Genomic DNA, 21,635 nt, shown 5'->3' with positions numbered 1-21,635 from the left:
GTGTAAGTGCATAACATAGGGTTTCGGAGTATAAACGAATAGGCTTTTTTTTTTTTAATAGATTTTTATGCGTGCGTGTATTATTTCATTCATCATTTTTGCTAAGTAAGTAGCGAGCATTTGCTGTAACAAATGACACAATGGTGGCGATAGTACTCTCATTTTATAAAAGTTGACATGCTACCTTGTTAATTTCATTGTTGACTTGGTTGGCCACTTCTTTGAATTTGTGGTCAGCAATGCTGAAGTCTCCCTGGTCAGGGTTGAGGTGAGCATCCTGCCAGCGGCTCTTAGCTTCTGCTTCATTTACGTTAGCAGGGAGGTTGAATGCAGCCTGGAGGGCCTGAAATACAAAATACATAAGTTACTGATGAGCACCAAATATTGTTGCAGTCACTGAACATGCTTTAAATCAATTTTGGCTTAAATTTGACCGGGCTGGCCGAGAACGAATGAATGCATGCATACATACATATATGTATATATACACAAACACTATGTACATATATATATATATATTTTTATATATATATATATATATATATATATATATATATATATATATATATATATATATATATATATATATATATACACACACATATGACATACACACTACATACAGTATATGCACATATACATATATATATATATATATATATATATATATATATATATATATATATATATATATATATGTCTTGATTGGATTATCCGGAGAATAGTGCTCGATACCGTGGTAGAGCGCAATATGTAGGTGTGGGAAAAAATCACAAGACTACTTCATCTCTACAGATCTGTTTCATGAGGGGTTCCCTCAATCATCAGGAGATTTTAATGGAAGCATTCACATACAATGGTTTATATAGAGCACAGAGTGGGTGTGTACAAGCAGGCGTAGGGTGTGGTGATTGGCTCATGTGTTACCTAGGAGGTGTTTCCGTCTATGGCGGCATGTTGAAATGATTTCACTGCGCTTGTTGAGGGATGATAGATCTGGATGATATATAATAAACAGTTTCTCTTTTAAGCATAGGTTGCATCTTTTATTACCACTGTTGTAAGGTGTGCTGGATGCAAGAATTTGCCATGTTATTGAATATTCAACATTATTGTCTTTGAGGTTCCAAATGTGTTGGCTGAGTTCTGTAGAATTCTGCAAAGTCTGGTTTCTAAAGGAGGCGTTGTGATTATTCCATCTTGTTTTGAACGCTCCTTCGGTTAATCCTACGTACGTGTCGGATGTGTTAATGTCCTTGCATATTACCTTTGCTTGGTAAACGACTGATGTCTGTAAGCACCTTCCGTTGAGAGGGCAATCAGGTTTCTTGCGACAGTTACATTCATTATTGGTTTCAGAGTCGTTTAGTCTGGGGGTAGGCAGTCCTTTTGCAATTGCTTTGTTGTGGTTTGAAATGATTTGTTGCATGTTATTCATACAGCTGTAGCTCAATTTAATGTTGTTCTTGTTGAATATTTTTCTTAGGGTGTTGCTTTTGGGGAAGTGTTTGTCGATCAGAGTGAGGAACTTGCGGCCGATGTTGGTTGAGACGTCTTTGCTGAATGGCGGATTGTACCAGATGATGTTGTTTCGTTTTCTGCTCTTTTTTGGTTGGTTTCCTGGGGTGGGTTCATAGGTGAGGGTGAAGTTGTATCCGCTTTCATCAAGTGCTTTCTGGTACGGGGGGGTTGCTTGGTCGAATTCAGCTTTGCTGGATGACAGCATCGATAGCCTTTTATTAATTCCGGTAGGTATTCTTTTCGTGGTGGTGGGTGGGTGGTTGCTGTCGTGGTGCACGTATTGGAGTGTTGTGTTGGGTTTCGTGAATGGTTGGTAGCTGTTATTTCTCAGGTTGAAAGTGACGTCGAGGAAGTTGACGGTTTGCTTGTTGGCTTCAATCGTGATCCGTAGGCCGTTTTCTTTGAAGATTTGGCATATGCGCTTCTTGGTGTTCTTGCTGCTCCTTGGCGAGGCGCGGCACACTGCCATTCGGTCATCACGGTAAATACCAAGGTTCAGTTTGAGGCTAGCAAGCTGGGAGAGGAGGAAACTCCCAACGATTTCGCACGTTTCTGCTACGTCAAAACTCCCCATAGTAACGTCAAATGTTGAATTGTTCTTTTTTTGCCATGGTGTACTGTTGTGGATGAGTATGTAGTTCTTTGCGTGGATGATGATGTTTCTTTCGTTGTCTGTGATTGAGTCGTAGTCCGAGGCGAAGTTTAGTGCTTGGGTCAGTAGGTCTTGCGTGATGGAAGGGTAAAATTCTTCGATGTCGAAGGAGATAAAGTTGTGTTGTTGTTTGTCTTGGATGTTGTTGAACCATTTGATTACTGCTGCTGTATTTCTCCATTGGTTGAGTGGTGTTTTGTCCTTGATTTTTGCGTTGATTCTGTCCAGGATTATTTTGCTGATTTTTCCTATTTCGGATTTTGTTGGGTTTATTAGTCGGCATGTTGGGTTATTTGCGAAGTTGGGTTTGTGGTCCTTCAATGTGATGAAGGCTTCTTTGTTGGCTGTGGCGTCCACCCTGTCCTCAATGTCCAGTTCGGTTGCGATCCGCTTGTTTTCCAGGTGGATGTTCTGTAAAGTGTTGGGTTGCGCTTTTTTGTATGATTTGGTGATGCTTTTGTCCAGTAAAGAGTTATGTTCTGGTATGTCCATTCTGTAGAAGTTTGTGGTTTTATCGGCGGCTATGATGAGGTTGCTTACTTTCTTGATGCGCTCCGTGTCATTTTTCAGCTTGGTGAGGAATGGGTTGCGGGCTGGCTTAAATTTGACTGATTGTATCATTATGAGCATGTCGTTCTCAAAGTCCTTTAATTCCTTGACTGTGGGTGGGTTCTTGGTAGATTTGAATCCGTAAGTTTCCTTTTGCGCAAAAGGAAACTTACGGATTCAAATCTACCAAGGAAAACCAACCAAAAAAGAGCAGAAAACGAAACAACATCATCTGGTACAATCCGCCATTCAGCAAAGACGTCTCAACCAACATCGGCCGCAAGTTCCTCACTCTGATCGACAAACACTTCCCCAAAAGCAACACCCTAAGAAAAATATTCAACAAGAACATTAAATTGAGCTACAGCTGTATGAATAACATGCAACAAATCATTTCAAACCACAACAAAGCAATTGCAAAAGGACTGCCTACCCCCAGACTAAACGACTCTGAAACCAATAATGAATGTAACTGTCGCAAGAAACCTGATTGCCCTCTCAACGGAAGGTGCTTACAGACATCAGTCGTTTACCAAGCAAAGGTAATACGCAAGGACATTAACACATCCGACACGTACGTAGGATTAACCGAAGGAGCGTTCAAAACACGATGGAATAATCACAACGCCTCCTTTAGAAACCAGACTTTGCAGAATTCTACAGAACTCAGCAAACACATTTGGAACCTCAAAGACAATAATGTTGAATATTCAATAACATGGCAAATTCTTGCATCCAGCACACCTTACAACAGTGGTAATAAAAGATGCAACCTATGCTTAAAAGAGAAACTGTTTATTATATATCATCCAGATCTATCATCCCTCAACAAGCGCAGTGAAATCATTTCAACATGCCGCCATAGACGGAAACACCTCCTAGGTAACACATGAGCCAATCACCACACCCTACGCCTGCTTGTACACACCCACTCTGTGCTCTATATAAACCATTGTATGTGAATGCTTCCATTAAAATCTCCTGATGATTGAGGGAACCCCTCATGAAACAGATCAGTAGAGATGAAGTAGTCTTGTGATTTTTTCCCACACCTACATATATATATATATATATATATATATATACTGTACACACACACACACACACACACACACACACTTAAGGGTTGTCAAACAATTAAAATATTTAATCATGATATTGCGTTTTGCTCTTTGTCAACTCAAAAATAAATTGCAATTAAACGCAGATAGACATATTTTTAAATTTTTCATCATTACGGACTATACCCTAGACCAGGGGTCACCAACGCGGTGCCCACGTCGCCCGTAAAGACCTGATGAGTCGCACGCTGGCCGGTTCTAAAAATAGCTCAAATAGCAGCACTTACCAGTGAGCTGCCTCTATTTTTTTAAATTGTATTTATTTACTAGCAATCTGTCTCGCTTTACTCGACATTTTTAGTTCTAAGAGAGACAAAACTCAAATAGAATTTGAAAATCCAAGAAAATACTTTAAAGACTTGGTCTTCACTGGTTGAAATAAATTCATTTATTATTTTACTTTGCTTCTTATAACTTTCAGAAAGACAATTTTAGAGAAAAAATACGATCTTAAAAATGATTTTAGGATTTTTAAACACATTTTTACCTTTTAAATTCCTTCCTCATCGTTCCTGACAATTTAAATCAATGTTCAAGTAAATATTTTTTTTTTATTGTAAAGAATAATAAATACATTTTAATTTAATTCTTCCTTTTAGCTTCCGTTTTTTCGACGAAGAATATTTGCGAATTATTTCTTCAAACTTATTATGATTAAAATTCAAAGAAAGTATTCTGGCAAATTTTGAAAATCTGTAGAATCAGATTTAAATCTTATTTCAAAGTCTTTTGAATTTATTTTAAAATTTTTGTTCTGGAAAATCTAGAAGAAATAATGATTTGTCTTTGTTAGAAATATAGCTTGGTCCAATTTGTTATATATTCTAACAAAGTGCAGATTGGATTTTAACCTATTTAAAACATGTTATCAAAATTCTAAAATTAATCTTAATCAGGAAAAATTACTAATGATGTTCCATAAATTATTTATTTTTTTTAAATTGGAAATAGCTAGTTTTTCTCTTCTTTTTTTGGTTGAATTTTGAATTTTAAAGAGTCGAAATTGAAGATAAACTATGTTTCAAAATTAAATTTGAATTTTTTTCCTGTTTTCTCCTCTTTTAAACCGTTCAATTAAGTGTTTTTTTCATAATTAATTCCATTCAAAAAACCTTCCTTGAAAGGAAAAAAAATGTACGACGGAATGATAGACAGAAATACCCATTTTTATATATATAGATTTATTTATTAAAGGTAAATTGAGCAAATTGGCTATTTCTGGCAATTTCTTTAAGTGTGTATCAAACTGGTAGCCCTTCGCATTAATCAGTACTCAAGAAGTAGCTCTTGGTTTCAAAAAGGTTGGTGACACCAGCCCTAGACAGATAAAAACAACATGATAAACAAATTGCTTTATCAAATTTGTGTTTTAAACGTTATGCTCTTAACTCAACACAAAAAGGACAAACATGCTTTTATTGACAATAAAAAATAAATGCCTACTTTGTGTTGTCTAGCCAGATTTTGGATTTTGTAACAATACAGAATTTGTATTCCTGCTTTTAGAGGAGCTACATGTTTAGATGCCGATCCAGCCATCTCAGCTGCATTTGGGCGGAAGGCATGGTACACCCTGGACAAGTTACCACCTCATCACAGGGCAAACACAGATAGACAGACAACATTCACACTCATATTGACACACTAGGGTCAATTTAGTGTTGCTAATCAACCTATCCCCAGGTGCATGTCTTTGGAGGAGGGGGGAAGCCACGCAGTCACAGGGAGAACATGCAAACTCCGCACAAAGACCCTGAGCCCGGGGGTTGAACCCAGGACCATCATATTGTGAGGAACATGCACTAATCTGTTTGGATACCAGTTTCACGCATTAATCACACAAATTCTGGCTTGTTATCAACCATCTTTGACAATAAAAGCATCTGTGATATTTCTACCTGAATAAGTGCTTCTGTACAACCATTAACTTGTACAACATTAACATGTTGTACAAGTTAATGGTATTCATATTGCTGCATGACAATGTTTTAACCTTTTCTATTTATTCTGTAATTGAGGACTCGACAAGAACATGTTACAAAATAATTTACACAATATTTTAGCCAGCTAGAAAAAGAAAATGTATTTTGTGAATCGACAGCCACCGCATGCAGTGTTGCCAATTTGGCAAAATTGTTGCTAAATCACGCAACTTTCTAATCCTCTTGGTTACTTTTTTTGTAATTAGCTACCAGCGACAAATCTAGCAACTTTTTCCAGTGTTATTGGAGATTTTTTTGTGTCTTGGAGACTGACACGCAGATCTGCTGTCCTCAACAAGCAGTGATGGGTGGTGCTGTGAGCCTGTCCTCCGTTCCATCCAGAGCACTCACAGGCAGTCAGTCAGCTGGTGTTGCTGCGCAAGCAAATCAGGAATTGCAGCAGTTCGAACATGCGCAAATCATTTGCAGTCTGGACTTTTATGGTGTGTTCCATACTGTAAATCTGTGCCTAGTTTAACATTCCTACTATACTTACTGTCACCGAGTTTTAAGCAAATCAATGACTTTTTATCCTACACGGTGCGACAAATTTATGGACTTTTGAAAGAAACGCCAAGGTGTATCGTGGGCCAAACTACTTATTAAACTTTTGACATCTAGCAGGCCAGACTGAAGATGGTGGCGGGTCGCATTTGGCCTGCGGGCCATAGTTTGGACACCCCTGCTTTAACTACTCCAAGATGTAATAGTTAGTATTTGTGTGTAGTTTATAAGTATCCACAGTGGCTGTGTTGAGAGCACAATGTGGCATATTAACTACACCCTCACTGTGGCAGCCATTTTGGCCAGTGACACCCACTGAGGAGAATGCACTGAATTTGACAAGGCTGCGACGTATTTCTGTACGTGTCTTATAGCTGTCAGATATTGTTCATAATAATTAGGATGAGCTGAAAGGAACTACAAATAACTTACTTTTGTACCAAGCTTCAAAGAGTCTTGAATAATACTTCTCCTTTTTTTGTTGGCACCTGGTCTCACCAGGATGTCCTCCACACCTGAACAGAAAAAGACGTATCTGTGTGACTGTCAGTGGCAAAAACAAAACAAAAACACGTCTCCTTTATCTAAATGTACCCAAAGTGAATCCTCTGTATAACTGAAGGTAAGCAGTGAAGAGTCTGGCCAGACAGCTGAGTAGTTGACCACTCATCTCGCCTCCATAAAGCTCATAGCAACAATGGACCAGACCATACGCGGAGGAGCCATAGTGAGCTTTGTCCAAAACTCCCACTAGCAGCTCACCTTGGCGGATCACCACCTGAGAGGACGACAACCCTTTTGATAAGTAACTTGTTAAATCTGATCTTGCGTGTGTGTATGCACCTGCGAGTCACACATGCTGTCAGGTCGGTAACCTGGCACTGCCCGTGGAGGAACTTGGATCCATGCTTTGCTGGGTATTTTCGATTTCCCAACCAGGTTTAGAGGAACAGCCTTTTCTGGGATAACATTCAGGAGGAGGGTAGACACCACCTATAAAAAGCAACACCTTAGTCACATCAAGTCATAACAGTTTTACTTATTAGTTTACTTTTTATCCCTTAGTTATGTCTGCCAGACATGAAGCAGGCTCTTCTGATGGCAATGCGTAAAAAAAAGGAAGGTAAAAAGCGGGCCATCACATATAGATATGGCACTATCGGTTCACACATTACAAGACACCTGGTCTGCCAGAGAATAAGGAGACAGAGCAATATAAATCAGTGTTGCCAACTTACTGACTTTGTCACTCTATATTTAGGCAGTAATCAGACCCTTTTAAATACTCTTTAAAAATGCATAAATTACTATCTATAATACCTAAATCTAGAAGAGACATTTATAAACGGACAAAAGCACACATCGCTCTTCTCAAGCAGATGCAAAAACAACAAAAAGCAGTGATAGAAGAAAGTTGATCTGTAGTTTTAAGTATTTGTTTTTGCTTTTCAAGAGTTTTACTGACTTTTGGAAATGCATGTCCAATTATGCAAATTTGGCTTCTATGAACAGGTTTATGCAAATTTCTCCTATTTAATTTCTCTAAGAGGCAAACTTTTCAGGCAGATGACATTTGTTGTAACAAACAGCTCTTAAAATATTTGCCTCAAGAAGGCAACATTTGCCAGGCTATTAACACTCCTAACCACTTGGAGAGTGGATATTAGGTATGTGGGGTCAGTAGTGTGTATGTACTTTCCGGTATGTTTTGTGTGGGTAAAGATAACTTTTTTGCCTCTCAAAGTTATTTAGTTTTTTGCTTGTCATCACAAATATTCTGTAGTAAACAAAGTATAATTGGTGTTGTGATTACTGTAAAACTTTTATTTTAAGTTAACAAACAATTTTAAATGGTTCTTTAAAGGGGAACATTATCACCAAACCTATGCAAGCGTCACTATATACCTTGATATTGCAGAAAAAAAGACCATGTATTTTTTTAACCGATTTCCGAACTCTAAATGGGTGCATTTTGGCGAATTAAACGCCTTTCTGCTTTCTGCTTGTAGCGATGACGTCAGAACGTGACGTCACCGAGGTAATACACCCGCCATTTTCCTTTTCACATTACAAACACCGGGTCTCAGCTCTGTTATTTTCCGTTTTTTCGACTATTTTTTGGAACCTTGGAGACATCATGCCTCGTCGGTGTGTTGTCGGAGGGTGTAACAACACTAACAGGGAGGGATTCAAGTTGCACTACTGGCAAGAAATCTGCCGCCAGACCCCCATTGAATGTGCCAGAGTGTCTGCACATTTTACCGGCGATGCTAAGACAGACATGGCACAGAGATGTATGGATAACCTGCAGATGCAATTGCAACGATTAAGTCAACGAAATCACAAAGGTGAGTTTTGTTGATGTTGTTGACTTATGTGCTAATCAGACATATTTGGTCGCAGCATGACTGCCAGCTAATCGATGCTAACATGCTACGCTAATCGATGCTAACATGCTATTTACGCTAGCTGTATGTACATTTGAAACTAAATACCCACATTTAATGCGAAACAAATACTTACCAATCGACGGATTTAAATTGCTCCAGTTTTCACAAGATGCGAAAGTCCTGATTGTTTGGTCCGCACATTTTACCGGCGATGCTAATAAGGCAGTCATGCTATGGGCCACTTCATTAGGTACACCCATGCTATGGCCGAATAGCGTCAATGGCTATCTGCTCAATAGCTTCAGTTTCTTCTTCAATTTCATTTTCGCTATCTGCCTCCATACTCCGCCCATATGTTTCAATACATGCGTAATCTGTTGAATTGCTTAAGCCGGTGAAATCAGAGTCTGAATCCGAGCTAATGTCGCTATATCTTGCTGTGGTAACCGCCATGTTGTTTGTATTGGCAGCACTGTATGACGTCACAGGGAAATGGACAGTCGCATCGCAAATAGCGAAAATCAAGAACTTTAAAGCTTTTTTTAGGCATATTCCGGGAGGTGTAAAATTTTGAAAAAAACTTCGAAAAATAAAACAAGCCACTGGGAACTGATTTGTATTGTTTTTAACCCTTTTGAAATTGTGATAATGTTCCCCTTTAACTACATGAATACATGAGTGCCTTTCCCCAGTGCTTTGTGCTGTGACCCAGATTGTGGATTTTTTTAAAACCCAAATTTTGAATCCTAGAGTATATTAAATGAAAACAAATTAAAGTGCAGTTTAAATTTGAGGTACTATAAAATAATGTATACCAACACATGATTATTTTTTTCATCCACAAAAAAACAGAAAATTGAGTGTCTGCAAAGTTTTTTTTTAAGAACATGTTATATCAGTGGAGTGGAACCTTTGCAGACACACACAAAAAGTCTGATAAAAAAGATTTAAGTATAAAAATGCCTTCTCTGATTAAATTAGTGGGTGTGTTTATTCTCCCAGTCGGAACCCATACATGACACAGATGTTCTGAGTAGCTGCTAGTCTTCATTCAGGGCAGGTTTACTGGTGAGCTGCAGCAGATGGTGAAAATAACATGTAACACTAAAGTTGCTGATCCTTTTCAATATTGTGTTTCAACTTCTATGATAGTGTTAGTCATATTTCTTTATTTTTTTTTTCTGGGCTGCATTTCCAGCTGTGTAAGGGTAGGAGGCACAACGCTGATTGAACATTCATTACGTCGTGACAAGCCTTAGTTTCGTGACAGTGGAACGGGAGGTCACACAAACACACTGACACACACTCGAACGTACACAAACACACACACATTCATAGACACTGACAGGATTACGGTCAATACAGGTGGATTGTTCCGTGCAGGATTATACAAAGCATCGGTGCTTTTCTACGGTTTACTACTGCGGTAACTTCTAACAGACATATGTGCCATGTTTGATCAAGGAAATATGCTACCAGCTGATCACCGTGATCAAACACAAATTAATCGCGATCATGATTATAATCGCCCAACCCAACAAGGTATGTTTGGTACAAAACCTTAAATGGATGTGGTCTTGATCTCCTTCACACTTCACCCTTGCTCCTGATGGGTTTTGGTTAGCGCCTTGATTGGCGGCTTCCGCCGTTAGTGTATGAATTTGTGTGTAAATGGGTGACCGTGATGTACATTGTAAAGCGCTTTGGGTATCCAATACAGGCATAGTAAAGCGCTATATTAAGACGGACCATTTACCGTTAGAATAAATAAGAATTTGATCTAATAACAGGGACAACCCTGTCCAGTGATGATCATGGACTACCATAAGATTACCTGCTTTCCTGTCCACAGCTTCTGTGGCTTGAGTATAGCCGGTTTTAGCAGTTGGACTCGGCCCATCTTGTCAGTCAGTCCTCTGTACACCAGCTCAGTGTACTGGTCTCTGGTGAAGAAACAGCCTCGAATGGTCATCCTTGTACCCGACACTATGTGGTCCTGGATCAAACCAGCTAGGGGCTTTCCATCCTGATGTGACAAAAAAAGAGCTTGTGATTCATACCGACAGATTGTGGGCACAAATTCATTTCTATGCCGGTATTTTTCATCTACCTTGGGCACAAGGTACTGTTGATTTGTGCTGACTAAAGTATAGGCCTCTGCTCGGCCAAGCTCACTCTGGGGGAAATGAGCGTTCATCTCGTCGCCATCAAAATCTGCATTGTACGCTTTGCAGTTGGCGTAGTGGAGTCTGAGGACCTGTTTTAGAGAAATGAAAAATAGTAACTTTACCAAGCATTGGACAATATAAATAGTGTTGAATAGCATGAGAGCACCCTTTGAGAAAAAAAAGAGGAACATTTCTATCGAAGCGCTGCCACGCAAATCCTGAAAGAAAATGTTGAAAATCAAGACATTTCCTGCAGCTAGGTGCAATTCTATACTATATTTTACCTTTATATTTGTTCTTATCTATAAACCTGTTTTGGCTGTCTTTATGACACTTACATGTACAATGTACTTTACCATATATATATTTTTTTCTAGATAAATCAAGAACATTTTATCATTAAAAATGGAATGTAAAATTCTGTAAAATGCATGCAAAGAACTCCAAACTTTTCCCATTTGTTAACCCAATCCTATACCCACGCCACACAGCATTTCGTCACATCAAAAACATAACTTCTCGATGACTACTAATATTCAAGTACTGCAACTGGTTTAGAACAAGCAAAGTTCAAACTGTAATCAACCAAATATGTTTAGCAGCAAAGTATGCCGTCAACGATGTGGCTCAGAGAGAGAACCAAGACGGTAACAAGTAAGGTAGCTAGATGGTTAGCTAATTAATAAGCTTTTTTCGGTGCTTTTGATGGTCTCGTCTTGCAACTCAGTGCAGCATTTCAGCAAGAGGAACAGCGAATGCCCGCGCCTGAGGTGAGTGTGGAAATAAATTTTGCCTGGATCATATTTTATTGATATTTCATTAAAAACGCAGAAGTGTGTTTTAACGCAAAAATGTATGTTTAAAAATGCGCATTTCCCCGTTTCGTGGGCATTTCACCTGCCTCTAGACTACTACACAGGTGGATTCTTACCTTCTCTCCAGGTAAGATGCGTGCAAGGTGAGCCTGTATTGAAGGTCTGTGCAGGGTCGGCTGTCTGTTTAATAACATCACGTCGCCGTTCTTAATATGTCGATATACCTGAACAAAAAGAAGCAGTGATAACAACCCAACTTCCACTTTAAGGTAAATCACAAATGACTTTTTACAGACTCACAATTTTCATTGGCATATTGTGTGGACCAGGACATGGAGTCAGGAGCTGCTTAGCAACTGCTTCTCTTTGTGCAAAGTTGGTCGGAGACAAGATGGTCCTCCTGCCATCCTCGCTTATCACAAACGTTGCACCTGGGTGAACATTTGGCCCGTTCAAGACAGCCTGTCGGAGCTCCTTCACATTCCATGGGGTGACAGGCTGTGGATATGTCAGCTTTGTGGCAAACACCTAAACAAATGGAGCGAAATCCTAATCATGTGTTTCTTTATATTATTCATTACAAACTGTATAATTTTCACCAAAAGCGCAACTCCTTTATGGAAAAATGATCAACTTAATTATATATAACCCGCCAATAACATTAAATGCATTTATTGCACATTATATATGTTACACATACCATAGGAATTCCTATCTCATTGGTTCCTATATACATGTCAGGACAGATAACAGATCTAGCAGCGTAATCCACTCTTTTGCCCATCATATGTTTCCGGAACAAGCCATCCTTCTTCTCCAGGATCTGGAAAGGTAAAAGGAAACAATTAGTAGGAATGTATTGCTGGAGGTCAGCCACATGACATAGAGGCACCTCCAAGGCAAACCTCCAATATTGCTTCTGTCATTACGGCTACATGTTATGCTTCATGCTGCAAGCAAAAAAAATTGTTACAGCCTCCCCAACGCTAGTTAGCAGAGAGAATGTCCGAGTGAATCTTGACCAAAACATCTGGTCTTACTTGCTAACAACAGCTTATATATGGACAAAACTTTGTTTTTCCAAACATGGGAAGGAGGAAGTGAGCGTAAGGACAGTGCTGAGAAGAAGTGGTTTATATTCATTGACTTAAAGAAATAAATCATCAAAACCTCAGAGCTCGTAGCCGACTTGGCAAAGAAGTGAGGATGAATCCTAAAATACAAGTTGTATGTATTTACACTGGATGATAGTTATAATTAATTTGATGAACTGAGTCAAAAAGACATTGTAATTTAAATGATACATTTACACAATTGTACAAAAATTGGATCAACGCCTTTGCTGTGTCTTGCATTTCCAAGGCGACACAAACCCAGTCGCACAGCATGGTGAAAATTACCCCCCAAAAAATGTTCAACGAGGGAAATACAAAGGGGTGCTGGAGCCTATCCTAGCTGCACTCCAGCGGAAGGCGAGGTCCACCCTGGACAAGTCATCACCTCATGACAGGACCAACACAGACCGTCACACTGAAATAATTTTTTAGGCTAGCGAAGACAAAGAGCAGTTTGTGACGCATTTATATTATTACGTTATATTGTTAGTTTACATTTCTGAGAAACAACATCTTCCAGAGTGATATAAAACATGACAACTGTAGAGGACACTGCTTCCCAAAATGTAAAAGTTGAAAGATACTAAAGTAAAAATTATTGACTTACACTTGTTACACTTGACTTACACTTACACTGGATGTTTACATTGTTACTTTAAAAGGCCTACTGAAATGAGATTCTCTCATTTAAACGGGGATAGCAGGTCCATTCTGTGTGTCATACTTGATCATTTCGCGATATTGCCATATTTTTGCTGAAAGGATTTAGTAGAGAACATCGACGATAAAGTTCGCAACTTTTGGTCGTTAATAAAAAAGCCTTGCCTTTACCGGAAGTCGCAGACGATGACGTCACAGGGGTGAGGGCTCCTCAGGTCCTCACATTGTTTATAATGGGAGCCTCAAGGAGCAAGAGGTATTCCGACCGAGAAAACGACAATTTCCCCATTAATTTGAGCAAGGATGAAAGATTCGTGGATGATGATATTGATAGCGAAGGACTAGAAAAAATAAAATAAATAAAAAAATTAAGTTAAAAAAAAGGCGATTGCATTGGGACGGAATCAGATGTTTTTAGACACATTTACCAGGATAATTCTGGGAAATCCCTTACCTTTCTATTGTGTTGCTAGTGTTTTAGTGAGATTAAATAGCACCTGATAGTCGAAGGGGTGTGTCCACGGGTGTCTTGACGCCAGTCTCTGAGGGAAGTCGACGGCGCAAGCTCAGCTGATCTCCAGTAAGAGGCGACTTTTTACCCCAATTTTCTCACCAAAACCTGCCGGTTGACAAGTGGTCAGGAACCATGTTCGCTTGACCGCTCTGATCCATAGTAAAGCTTCACCTCCGGGAATTTTAAACAACGAAACACCATGTGTTTGTGTGGCTGAAGGCTAAAGCTACCCACCTCCATCTTTCTACTTTGACTTCTCCATTATTAATTGAAAAAATTGCAGAAGATTCAGCAACACAGATGTCCAGAATACTGTTTAATTGCGCGATGAAAACAGACGACTTATAACCGCAAATGGTGCTGCGCTAATATGTCCTCTACAGTCCGTCACGTCACATGCACGCGTCATCATTCCGCGACGTTTTCAACAAGAAACTCTGCGGGAAATTTAAAATTGTAATTTAGTAAACTAACCCGGTCTTTTTGGCATGTGTTGCAATGTTAATATTTCATAATTGATGTATGATATGACCTATCAGACTGCGTGGTCGGTAGTAGTGGGTTTCAGTAGGCCTTTAAAAGACATCAACTGTAAGTTATTATTTTAAATATTTGCTTGAAACAGTGGATGTTATACAAGTATTTGCATTTAAAAATACATGTTTGTAGTAATAAATATGACTAAAACCTTTTAACATTATGTACATTTACAGTAAGTGTGTTTAAAAATTCCCGACACTTCATTTGACACATTATGGCTTTTTTACAAAGCTTTTTTCTTGGAAATATACCGCAATACTATGGTAACACGGCCTTAATACCATGATAATATTGCACCGTGAGATTTGATACCATTTCAACCTCAATAAAAATCGATATTATATTGTTAGAAAAAAGTAATGCAACGTATTGCCATATACTGGAAATACTTTTTCCCACCATTCCTCCATGAATGCACCTCAATCGATGCAACCACAATTGGTGCATAATGACAAAGTGTTGTGTTGTTATTTTGGCTAGCGGTGATGTAACCGAGGGCTGCTGTTAGCGTGTTAAGGTCGGCAATAAAGTTTAGTCTATTTGTTAGCTTTTCCTTGCATTGCATGTATTATTTTGCATTTCAGGCTGGTGTTTGCTTTTTAATTTCTTATTTATAATAATAATAATATAAATAATAATAATAATAATAATGGATTAGATTTATATCGCGCTTTTCTATTGTTAGATACTCAAAGCGCTCACAGAGAAGTGGGAACCCATCATTCATTCACACCTGGTGGTGGTAAACTACATATGTAGCCACAGCTGCCCTGGGGTAGACTGACGGAAGCGTGGCTGCCAGTTTGCGCCTACGGCCCCTCCGACCACCACCTATCATTCATTCACCAGTGTGAACGGCACTGGGGGCAAGGGTGAAGTGTCCTGCCCAAGCACACAACGGCAGCGATTTTGGATGTCAATAGGTGGGAAGCGAAGCTGCAACCCTCCGGTTTCTGGCACGGCCGCTCTACCCACTACGCCATGCCGCCCCATAATTTACCACTTTGTGTGATTATTTTGTTGAATTCCTTAGAATGTTATAAGCCATCAGGCCTGACTATTTTAATGTACAATATTACTGTCACTGCGATGAGGTGGCGACTTGTCCAGGGTGTACACCGCCTTCCGCCCGATTGTATCTCAGATAGGCACCAGCGCCCCCAAGGGAATAAGCAGTAGTAAATGGATGGATGGATATTATTGTCACTATTTAATGGTAGTCACACAGTCTGTATTTGGTGTGCATACCCTATCTTAAATTTGTATTGGTTCCGAAGCCATTCCTTTGCGACTGATTTTGTCAGTGTATCTCTATTTAAAAGTAACGCTCTGGCCACACAAGTTAGAGGCTGCAGAAACTCAGTGGTTTGCTTTGTTTTTGAACATGACATACTGTACCTGTCTGATTCCAGGGTACTTTTCTGTCATCATTTTGTCCATGTCACTGTCGAAGACAATGTTGACGTGGGTTTGAAGTTGAATCCAAGTGTAGTAGAGCTTATCTGTAAACGTCAGTCCTGGAATACCTGAGAGATAAGTTTGGTCTGTCTGTTCAGCCTGTGTTTCTGTCCCCTAAAAGGAGACATGTTTAGATTAAGGAAAAGTATGTCCATGTATAAAAATATGTACGCTTATCTCATCTTACATCATCCTTCTGAGTACCATTCTCAGCAGCCATGAGAGAGAGCAGTTTTCTTATGATTGCAGAGTCTTTCATGACAGCTTGCATGTTTACTGTCTGACCATTGGTAAACATCTTGTCACCCAGTCGATTGATTGGACGATACCTGACAGATTACAGGATGTTATGTTCACACATATCAATTCTCATTTAGATAAAGGGATAACAAATACATTGATTACCATCAACTTTGTTGTTTAGACAAAAACAAGAGTATACTAATATAGGGCTGGGCGATATTGCATTTTTTTTAATACCGCGATATTTTTAGGCCATATCGCGATATACGATATATTTCTCTGTATTTTGCCTTAGCCTTGAATGAACACTGGATACATATAATCACAGCAGTATGGTGATTCTATGTATCTACATTAAAACATTTTTGTTCATACTGCACTAATACATGGTACTTTTAAACTTTCATGCAGAGAAGGAAATCCCAACTAAGTCAATTTACCAAAACTGTATTTAATAAAGTTACTAGCAGGTGACTTTGCAAATGATGCTACATATTAGCAGTGATGCTATTTTTGGTAGCAATGCTTGTGCCCCACACATGACAAATTAAAGTTGTCTATTCGACATATTCCCGCTTGAAGCCGAACCACCGCCAGACGATGGACTCTGTGCTGTTTTTCTTGGGAATTAATTCTTCCTTCATTTGTTATGAAATTCGCACCTTCTTTCCCTCGCAACAACCCGCTAGCATCACAGCTAACGTTAGCCACGCCGCTACCTCTCTGTTGGGCGAGGGCGTATACGTATGTGACTAATGACGTGACAGTATGTGACGTAGGTAAGAATGTGCGCCTGCTTGTCTGTGAGAAGGAGACATAGGAAAGAGCGAGGAGAGCCTGTAGTGTAATGCCCGCAGCTAAAAACAACTGCGTGAGAACGTTTACTCGAATATTACGATATAGTCATTTTTTATATCGCACAGAGACAAACCCGCGATATATCGCGTATATAGATATATCGCCCAGCCCTATACTAATACAACAGTGAGGTCTTAAAAGACCCTCTATGGCAGTGGTTCTCAATCTTTTTTCAGTGATGTACCCCCTGTGAACTTTTTTTTAATTCAAGTACCCCCTAATCAGAGCAAAGCATTTTTGGTTGAAAAAACGAAATAAAGAATTAAAATACAGCACTGTGTCATCAGTTTCTGATTTAATAAATTGTATAACAGTGCAAAATATTGCTCATTTGTAGTGGTCTTTCTTGAACTATTTGAAAAAAAAGATATAAAAATACCTAAAAACTTGTTGAAAAATAAACAAGTGATTCAATTATAAATAAAGATTTCTACACATAGAAGTAATCATCAAGTTAAAGTGCCCTCTTTGGGGATTGTAATAGAGAGCCATCTGGATTCATGAACTTAATTCTAAACATTTATTCACAAAAAAAAAAAAATCTTTAACATCAATATTTATGGAACATGTCCACAAAAAACCTAGCTGTCAACACTGAATATTGCATTGTTGCATTTCTTTTCACAGTTTATGAACTTACAGTCATATTTTGTTGAAGTATTATTCAATAAATATATTTATAAAGGATTTTTTAATTGTTGCTATTTTTAGAATATTTAAAAAAAAAAATCTCACGTACCCCTTGGCATACCTTCAAGTACCCCCAGGGGTACGCGTACCCCCATTTGAGAAACAGTGCTCTATGGGGTGCCCCAAAAAAATAATTTGTTTTGAAAAATAATAATAAAATACATATTATACTGTAATAATAAACAAAATACAACATATTATTCTGTGACAAAGGACAATTACAATAAAATTAAAGTAAAATGTTTGACATTTTTCAAACAGAAATTAGAGTTGTTTTTTTTTTTTTTGAATGTATATGCAGTATATATGGTGAGCGCTCAAAAGTAAGTAACTACGTCAAAGACATAAAGTCAAGTAGAACTGCACACTGCAATTTCTTCACTATTAAAAGCGACTAATATTTTGCACAAAATTAAGAATATCTTTTTTTAGGAAGCATACGCAATATTTCTGACTAATCACGGTATCTCCAGCTGTGGAGAACACCTCTTAGGAAGGTGGTCTGCAAACTGCCGGTCAGACGCCGTCTTGTCATGAGATGAATGAGAAATATTAATTTCACGTTTACAGTTAATAGCATGTTTAAACATGATAGGCAGTGTTAGTTTGTTCGTAACCTGCAGTGTTAAAAGCGGAGGACTTGCTGACTTTGCCGCCACTGTGGGTGATTCACTTGCGTCTTAGAGGGGATCAAAAACGCCTCATTCATTCAACGGTATCAAATGCTGTGTCCTCAAATATTTCTGCTAGTGTTTTCTCAATTTGATGCAATATCCTTTTTACAAGTATTGCACGTTGCCCTGTTGTCTCCCTTTCATGTGAATAAATTCCAACGGCAGTGCTGCTAATCGACGCCATGCGTTGTGAAGTCATGCGTGCCGAAAGGTATCAATAAGGGAATCATTAAAACACTGTCAAATGACTCCGACTCCCAGGAATCGAAACCCTGGGTGCAGGTTCTCAACAAGAACCAGTTTTTGATTCCCATCCCTAATTATGAATCAATTACTGTACATCCAAAATAAAGATCCATCCACCACTGTTATGTATATTTAATAGATTGTGCTTTTCTTTTTGCCTTTCCATATTGATGTTGCATATTGAACATATAGACACATTCTAATTAGGGCTGCAGCTAATGATTATTTTAGTATTTGAGTACCGTCAATTCCAGACTGTAACCCGCTACTTTTTTCTTACACTTTTTGTGCGTTCCATTTGTACTGGGGAGTCGGAATATCCGAGTTCCAAGTCGGAGGTCGAATTTCTGTGTTCGTTTCAAAGATGGCTACTCAGGATATAAACAATGATATCCGCTTTTATAATATTCGTTATTAGCATTTCTGGTTAGTTTTTGTTACAGTAAATCAGATATATATCATTAAATATATTGGTGTAAGTTTATATATGGTACCGTCACTGTAGCTAAACTACATTCGTACACATTTCATGTGGTATATACGTGTTTTCTCATCATCCACCGTGTTTGAAGGTTGCAGAGAGAGTGCATATTTTCCCAAAGGCTGGTTATATTCAAAAAGGCAAGAGCAAAAATAGCTTTTGTGGATGTGGCCATCTTGATTTTTTTAAATCGTAACTGGAACGCTCACAAATCGGCTGTGACGTCATTTTGTTTCATGTATATTACGAAAAATACGGTAATTTAATGATTAATTATTTCAGTTAGTCGAGTAATCGAATAAAACACTTTGTTAATGCGACTTTTAGGGGAAAATAGTTAAAATACACAATATATTTTCTTCTTATAAATGCACATAACATAGGTTGTCATTTAATGTGGTTGTGTTGTACCTGCAAGGTGGGACCACGAGCAGTTCCAAAAAGAGGAGGTCGGGAGAGAAACCTTCTTCAGTTGATTTTGAGTCGTTATCCAGCCCAGAAAACAAGCACTTCAGAACAAAGCCTGGGGGGGAAAATGATTATGATGAATTTGCATTACTGTTTTCATCAACAAACTTTCCGTACAGTATCACCCTCAATGGACAGACAAAACGTGGTAAAATAAATACAGATGAGATCAAATTACAGATCTTATAAGTGGCTTATCTAGACATGTGCTGTTTATGCAATAGTTAGAATTAGTCAAGTATACATAGGTAGGGATAAATACATTTCACATTTGAACTAATATGGTACCAATGTACAGTATCTGGGAATTAATGACACTACTGAACAGCACCAAAGTTCTGTACTTTTGTGTGTGTTCTAGGGTTGTCCCAATACCAATATCGACATACCAAAATGTATATCGATACTTTGTTACTATTCAAAATTAAGGAGGACCACAAAAAATATCATTGGCTTCATTTTAACAGAAAATCTTACGATACATTACACGTTTCTTGTTGCACTCAAAAACATTTTTACAAGATTGAAATAAAAATACAAATGTATTTAACACACTTTTCTTATTGCACTCAGAGAAACAATTCACAAGTGTATATATTACATATAGCCTGCCATACTCTAGGATAGAATAGAAAGCTTTATTGACATTGTATTAAATGCTTCATGATTTTTGGTTGCCACTCTTGGTCTGGCTTTAAGACAAATACAATCAATAGTAAATACTAAAAACAATACTATGGATAAAACTACATCGATAAGACATGTAACAGGTAAAACACACATTGTTAAAAATGAAACAAAAATTTGAGGAATTTGTAACATAATCCAGGTATGCGGTTGTACTGCGCTAATAATTGGCAACAAGCCGCGCAGCTGTGTGCACGTCTACATATAGGTCTGTGCACAGCAGGAAAGCTAGTTGATTACCGTATTTTCCGGACTATAAGTTGCAGTTTTTTTCATAGTTTGGCCAGGGGTGCAACTTATACTCAGGAGCGACTTATGTGTGAAATTATTAACACATTACCGTAAAATATCAAATCATATTATTTAGCTCATTCACGTAAGAGACTAGACGTATAAGATTTCATCGGATTTAGCGATTAGGAGTGACAGATTGTTTGGTAAACGTATAGCATGTTCTATATGTTATAGTTGTTTGAATGACTCTTACCATAATATGTTACGTTAAGATACCAGGCACCTTGTCAGTTGGTTATTTATGCGTCATATAACGTACACTTATTCAGCCTTTTGTTCACTATTCTTTATTTATTTTAAATTGCCTTTTAAATGTCGATTCTTGGTGTTTGGTTTTATCAAATACATTTCCCCAAAAAATGCAACTTATACTCCAGTGCGACTTATATGTTTTTTTTCCTTCTTTATTATGCATTTTCGGCAGGTGAAACTTATACTCCGGAGCGATTTATACTCCGAAATATATGGTAAATTATTACCTGTCACTTTGTAAACTCATTGTGCATATATGAATGGTTGTTATTTAAATGTTTACCCAAATTTGAAGCGAAGGTGGTAATACAGTAATGCCACTTTTGGCGAGGCATTTTTAAAGCACCGCTTGTCGTGTTAATAGCTTCACATTTACCGATAGTTTATAAGCCCAAATACCTCCATATTGCGCTTCACGCACTCTTTAATAACCAGTAGAAATGCGTTGTTTTTAGCCGTTATTCTTTTTTTCCCCTACTGTGTTTGCTTGTGTACGCTTTGTGTGTGCGTTTTGACACACAACATCATGCGTTGCTGCTCTGTACGTCACCACCACACGTCAGCATAAATTCATTAGTTCCACAGTACTTATCACTTCCGGTATACCATACAATACTTATGTGTTCTTATGATAACAAATGATAATATGCTTATTGATAAATCCTCATTTTTCTATTTAACTTTAAACAGTGTCCTGTTGTATATTGTTGTATTACAATTCTGAGTCTCATTTGCAAGTAGGGCTGTGCAATA

At 38.2% G+C, this 21,635-nt stretch overlaps 1 protein-coding gene and 1 non-coding gene across 2 annotated transcripts in view; both read right to left on the bottom strand.

Moving 5' to 3' along the window:
* Positions 1-21,635, bottom strand: part of polr1a (RNA polymerase I subunit A) — a 60,267-nt gene that overhangs the window by 23,981 nt on the left and 14,651 nt on the right. Inside the window, exons 9-20 of the mRNA XM_061901511.1 lie at positions 19,593-19,704; positions 16,177-16,318; positions 15,930-16,103; positions 12,403-12,525; positions 12,003-12,230; positions 11,819-11,926; positions 10,830-10,976; positions 10,554-10,745; positions 7,173-7,322; positions 6,924-7,107; positions 6,762-6,844; positions 185-343 (exon numbers count right to left, since the gene is read on the bottom strand). Coding sequence (XP_061757495.1) covers positions 185-343; positions 6,762-6,844; positions 6,924-7,107; positions 7,173-7,322; positions 10,554-10,745; positions 10,830-10,976; positions 11,819-11,926; positions 12,003-12,230; positions 12,403-12,525; positions 15,930-16,103; positions 16,177-16,318; positions 19,593-19,704 — 1,802 coding nt within the window. The remainder of the gene's footprint in view (positions 1-184; positions 344-6,761; positions 6,845-6,923; positions 7,108-7,172; positions 7,323-10,553; positions 10,746-10,829; positions 10,977-11,818; positions 11,927-12,002; positions 12,231-12,402; positions 12,526-15,929; positions 16,104-16,176; positions 16,319-19,592; positions 19,705-21,635) is intronic.
* On the bottom strand, positions 6,541-6,678 carry LOC133553707 (small nucleolar RNA SNORA5). Its single transcript, XR_009806970.1, has one exon. It is a non-coding gene; the product is annotated as a small nucleolar RNA SNORA5 (small nucleolar RNA).

Source organism: Nerophis ophidion, linkage group LG05, assembly GCF_033978795.1.
Source record: "Nerophis ophidion isolate RoL-2023_Sa linkage group LG05, RoL_Noph_v1.0, whole genome shotgun sequence".
Classification (NCBI taxonomy): domain Eukaryota; kingdom Metazoa; phylum Chordata; class Actinopteri; order Syngnathiformes; family Syngnathidae; genus Nerophis; species Nerophis ophidion.
The sequence above is the reverse complement of the archived record's forward strand: the minus strand, read 5'-3'. Positions and strand labels throughout refer to the sequence as shown.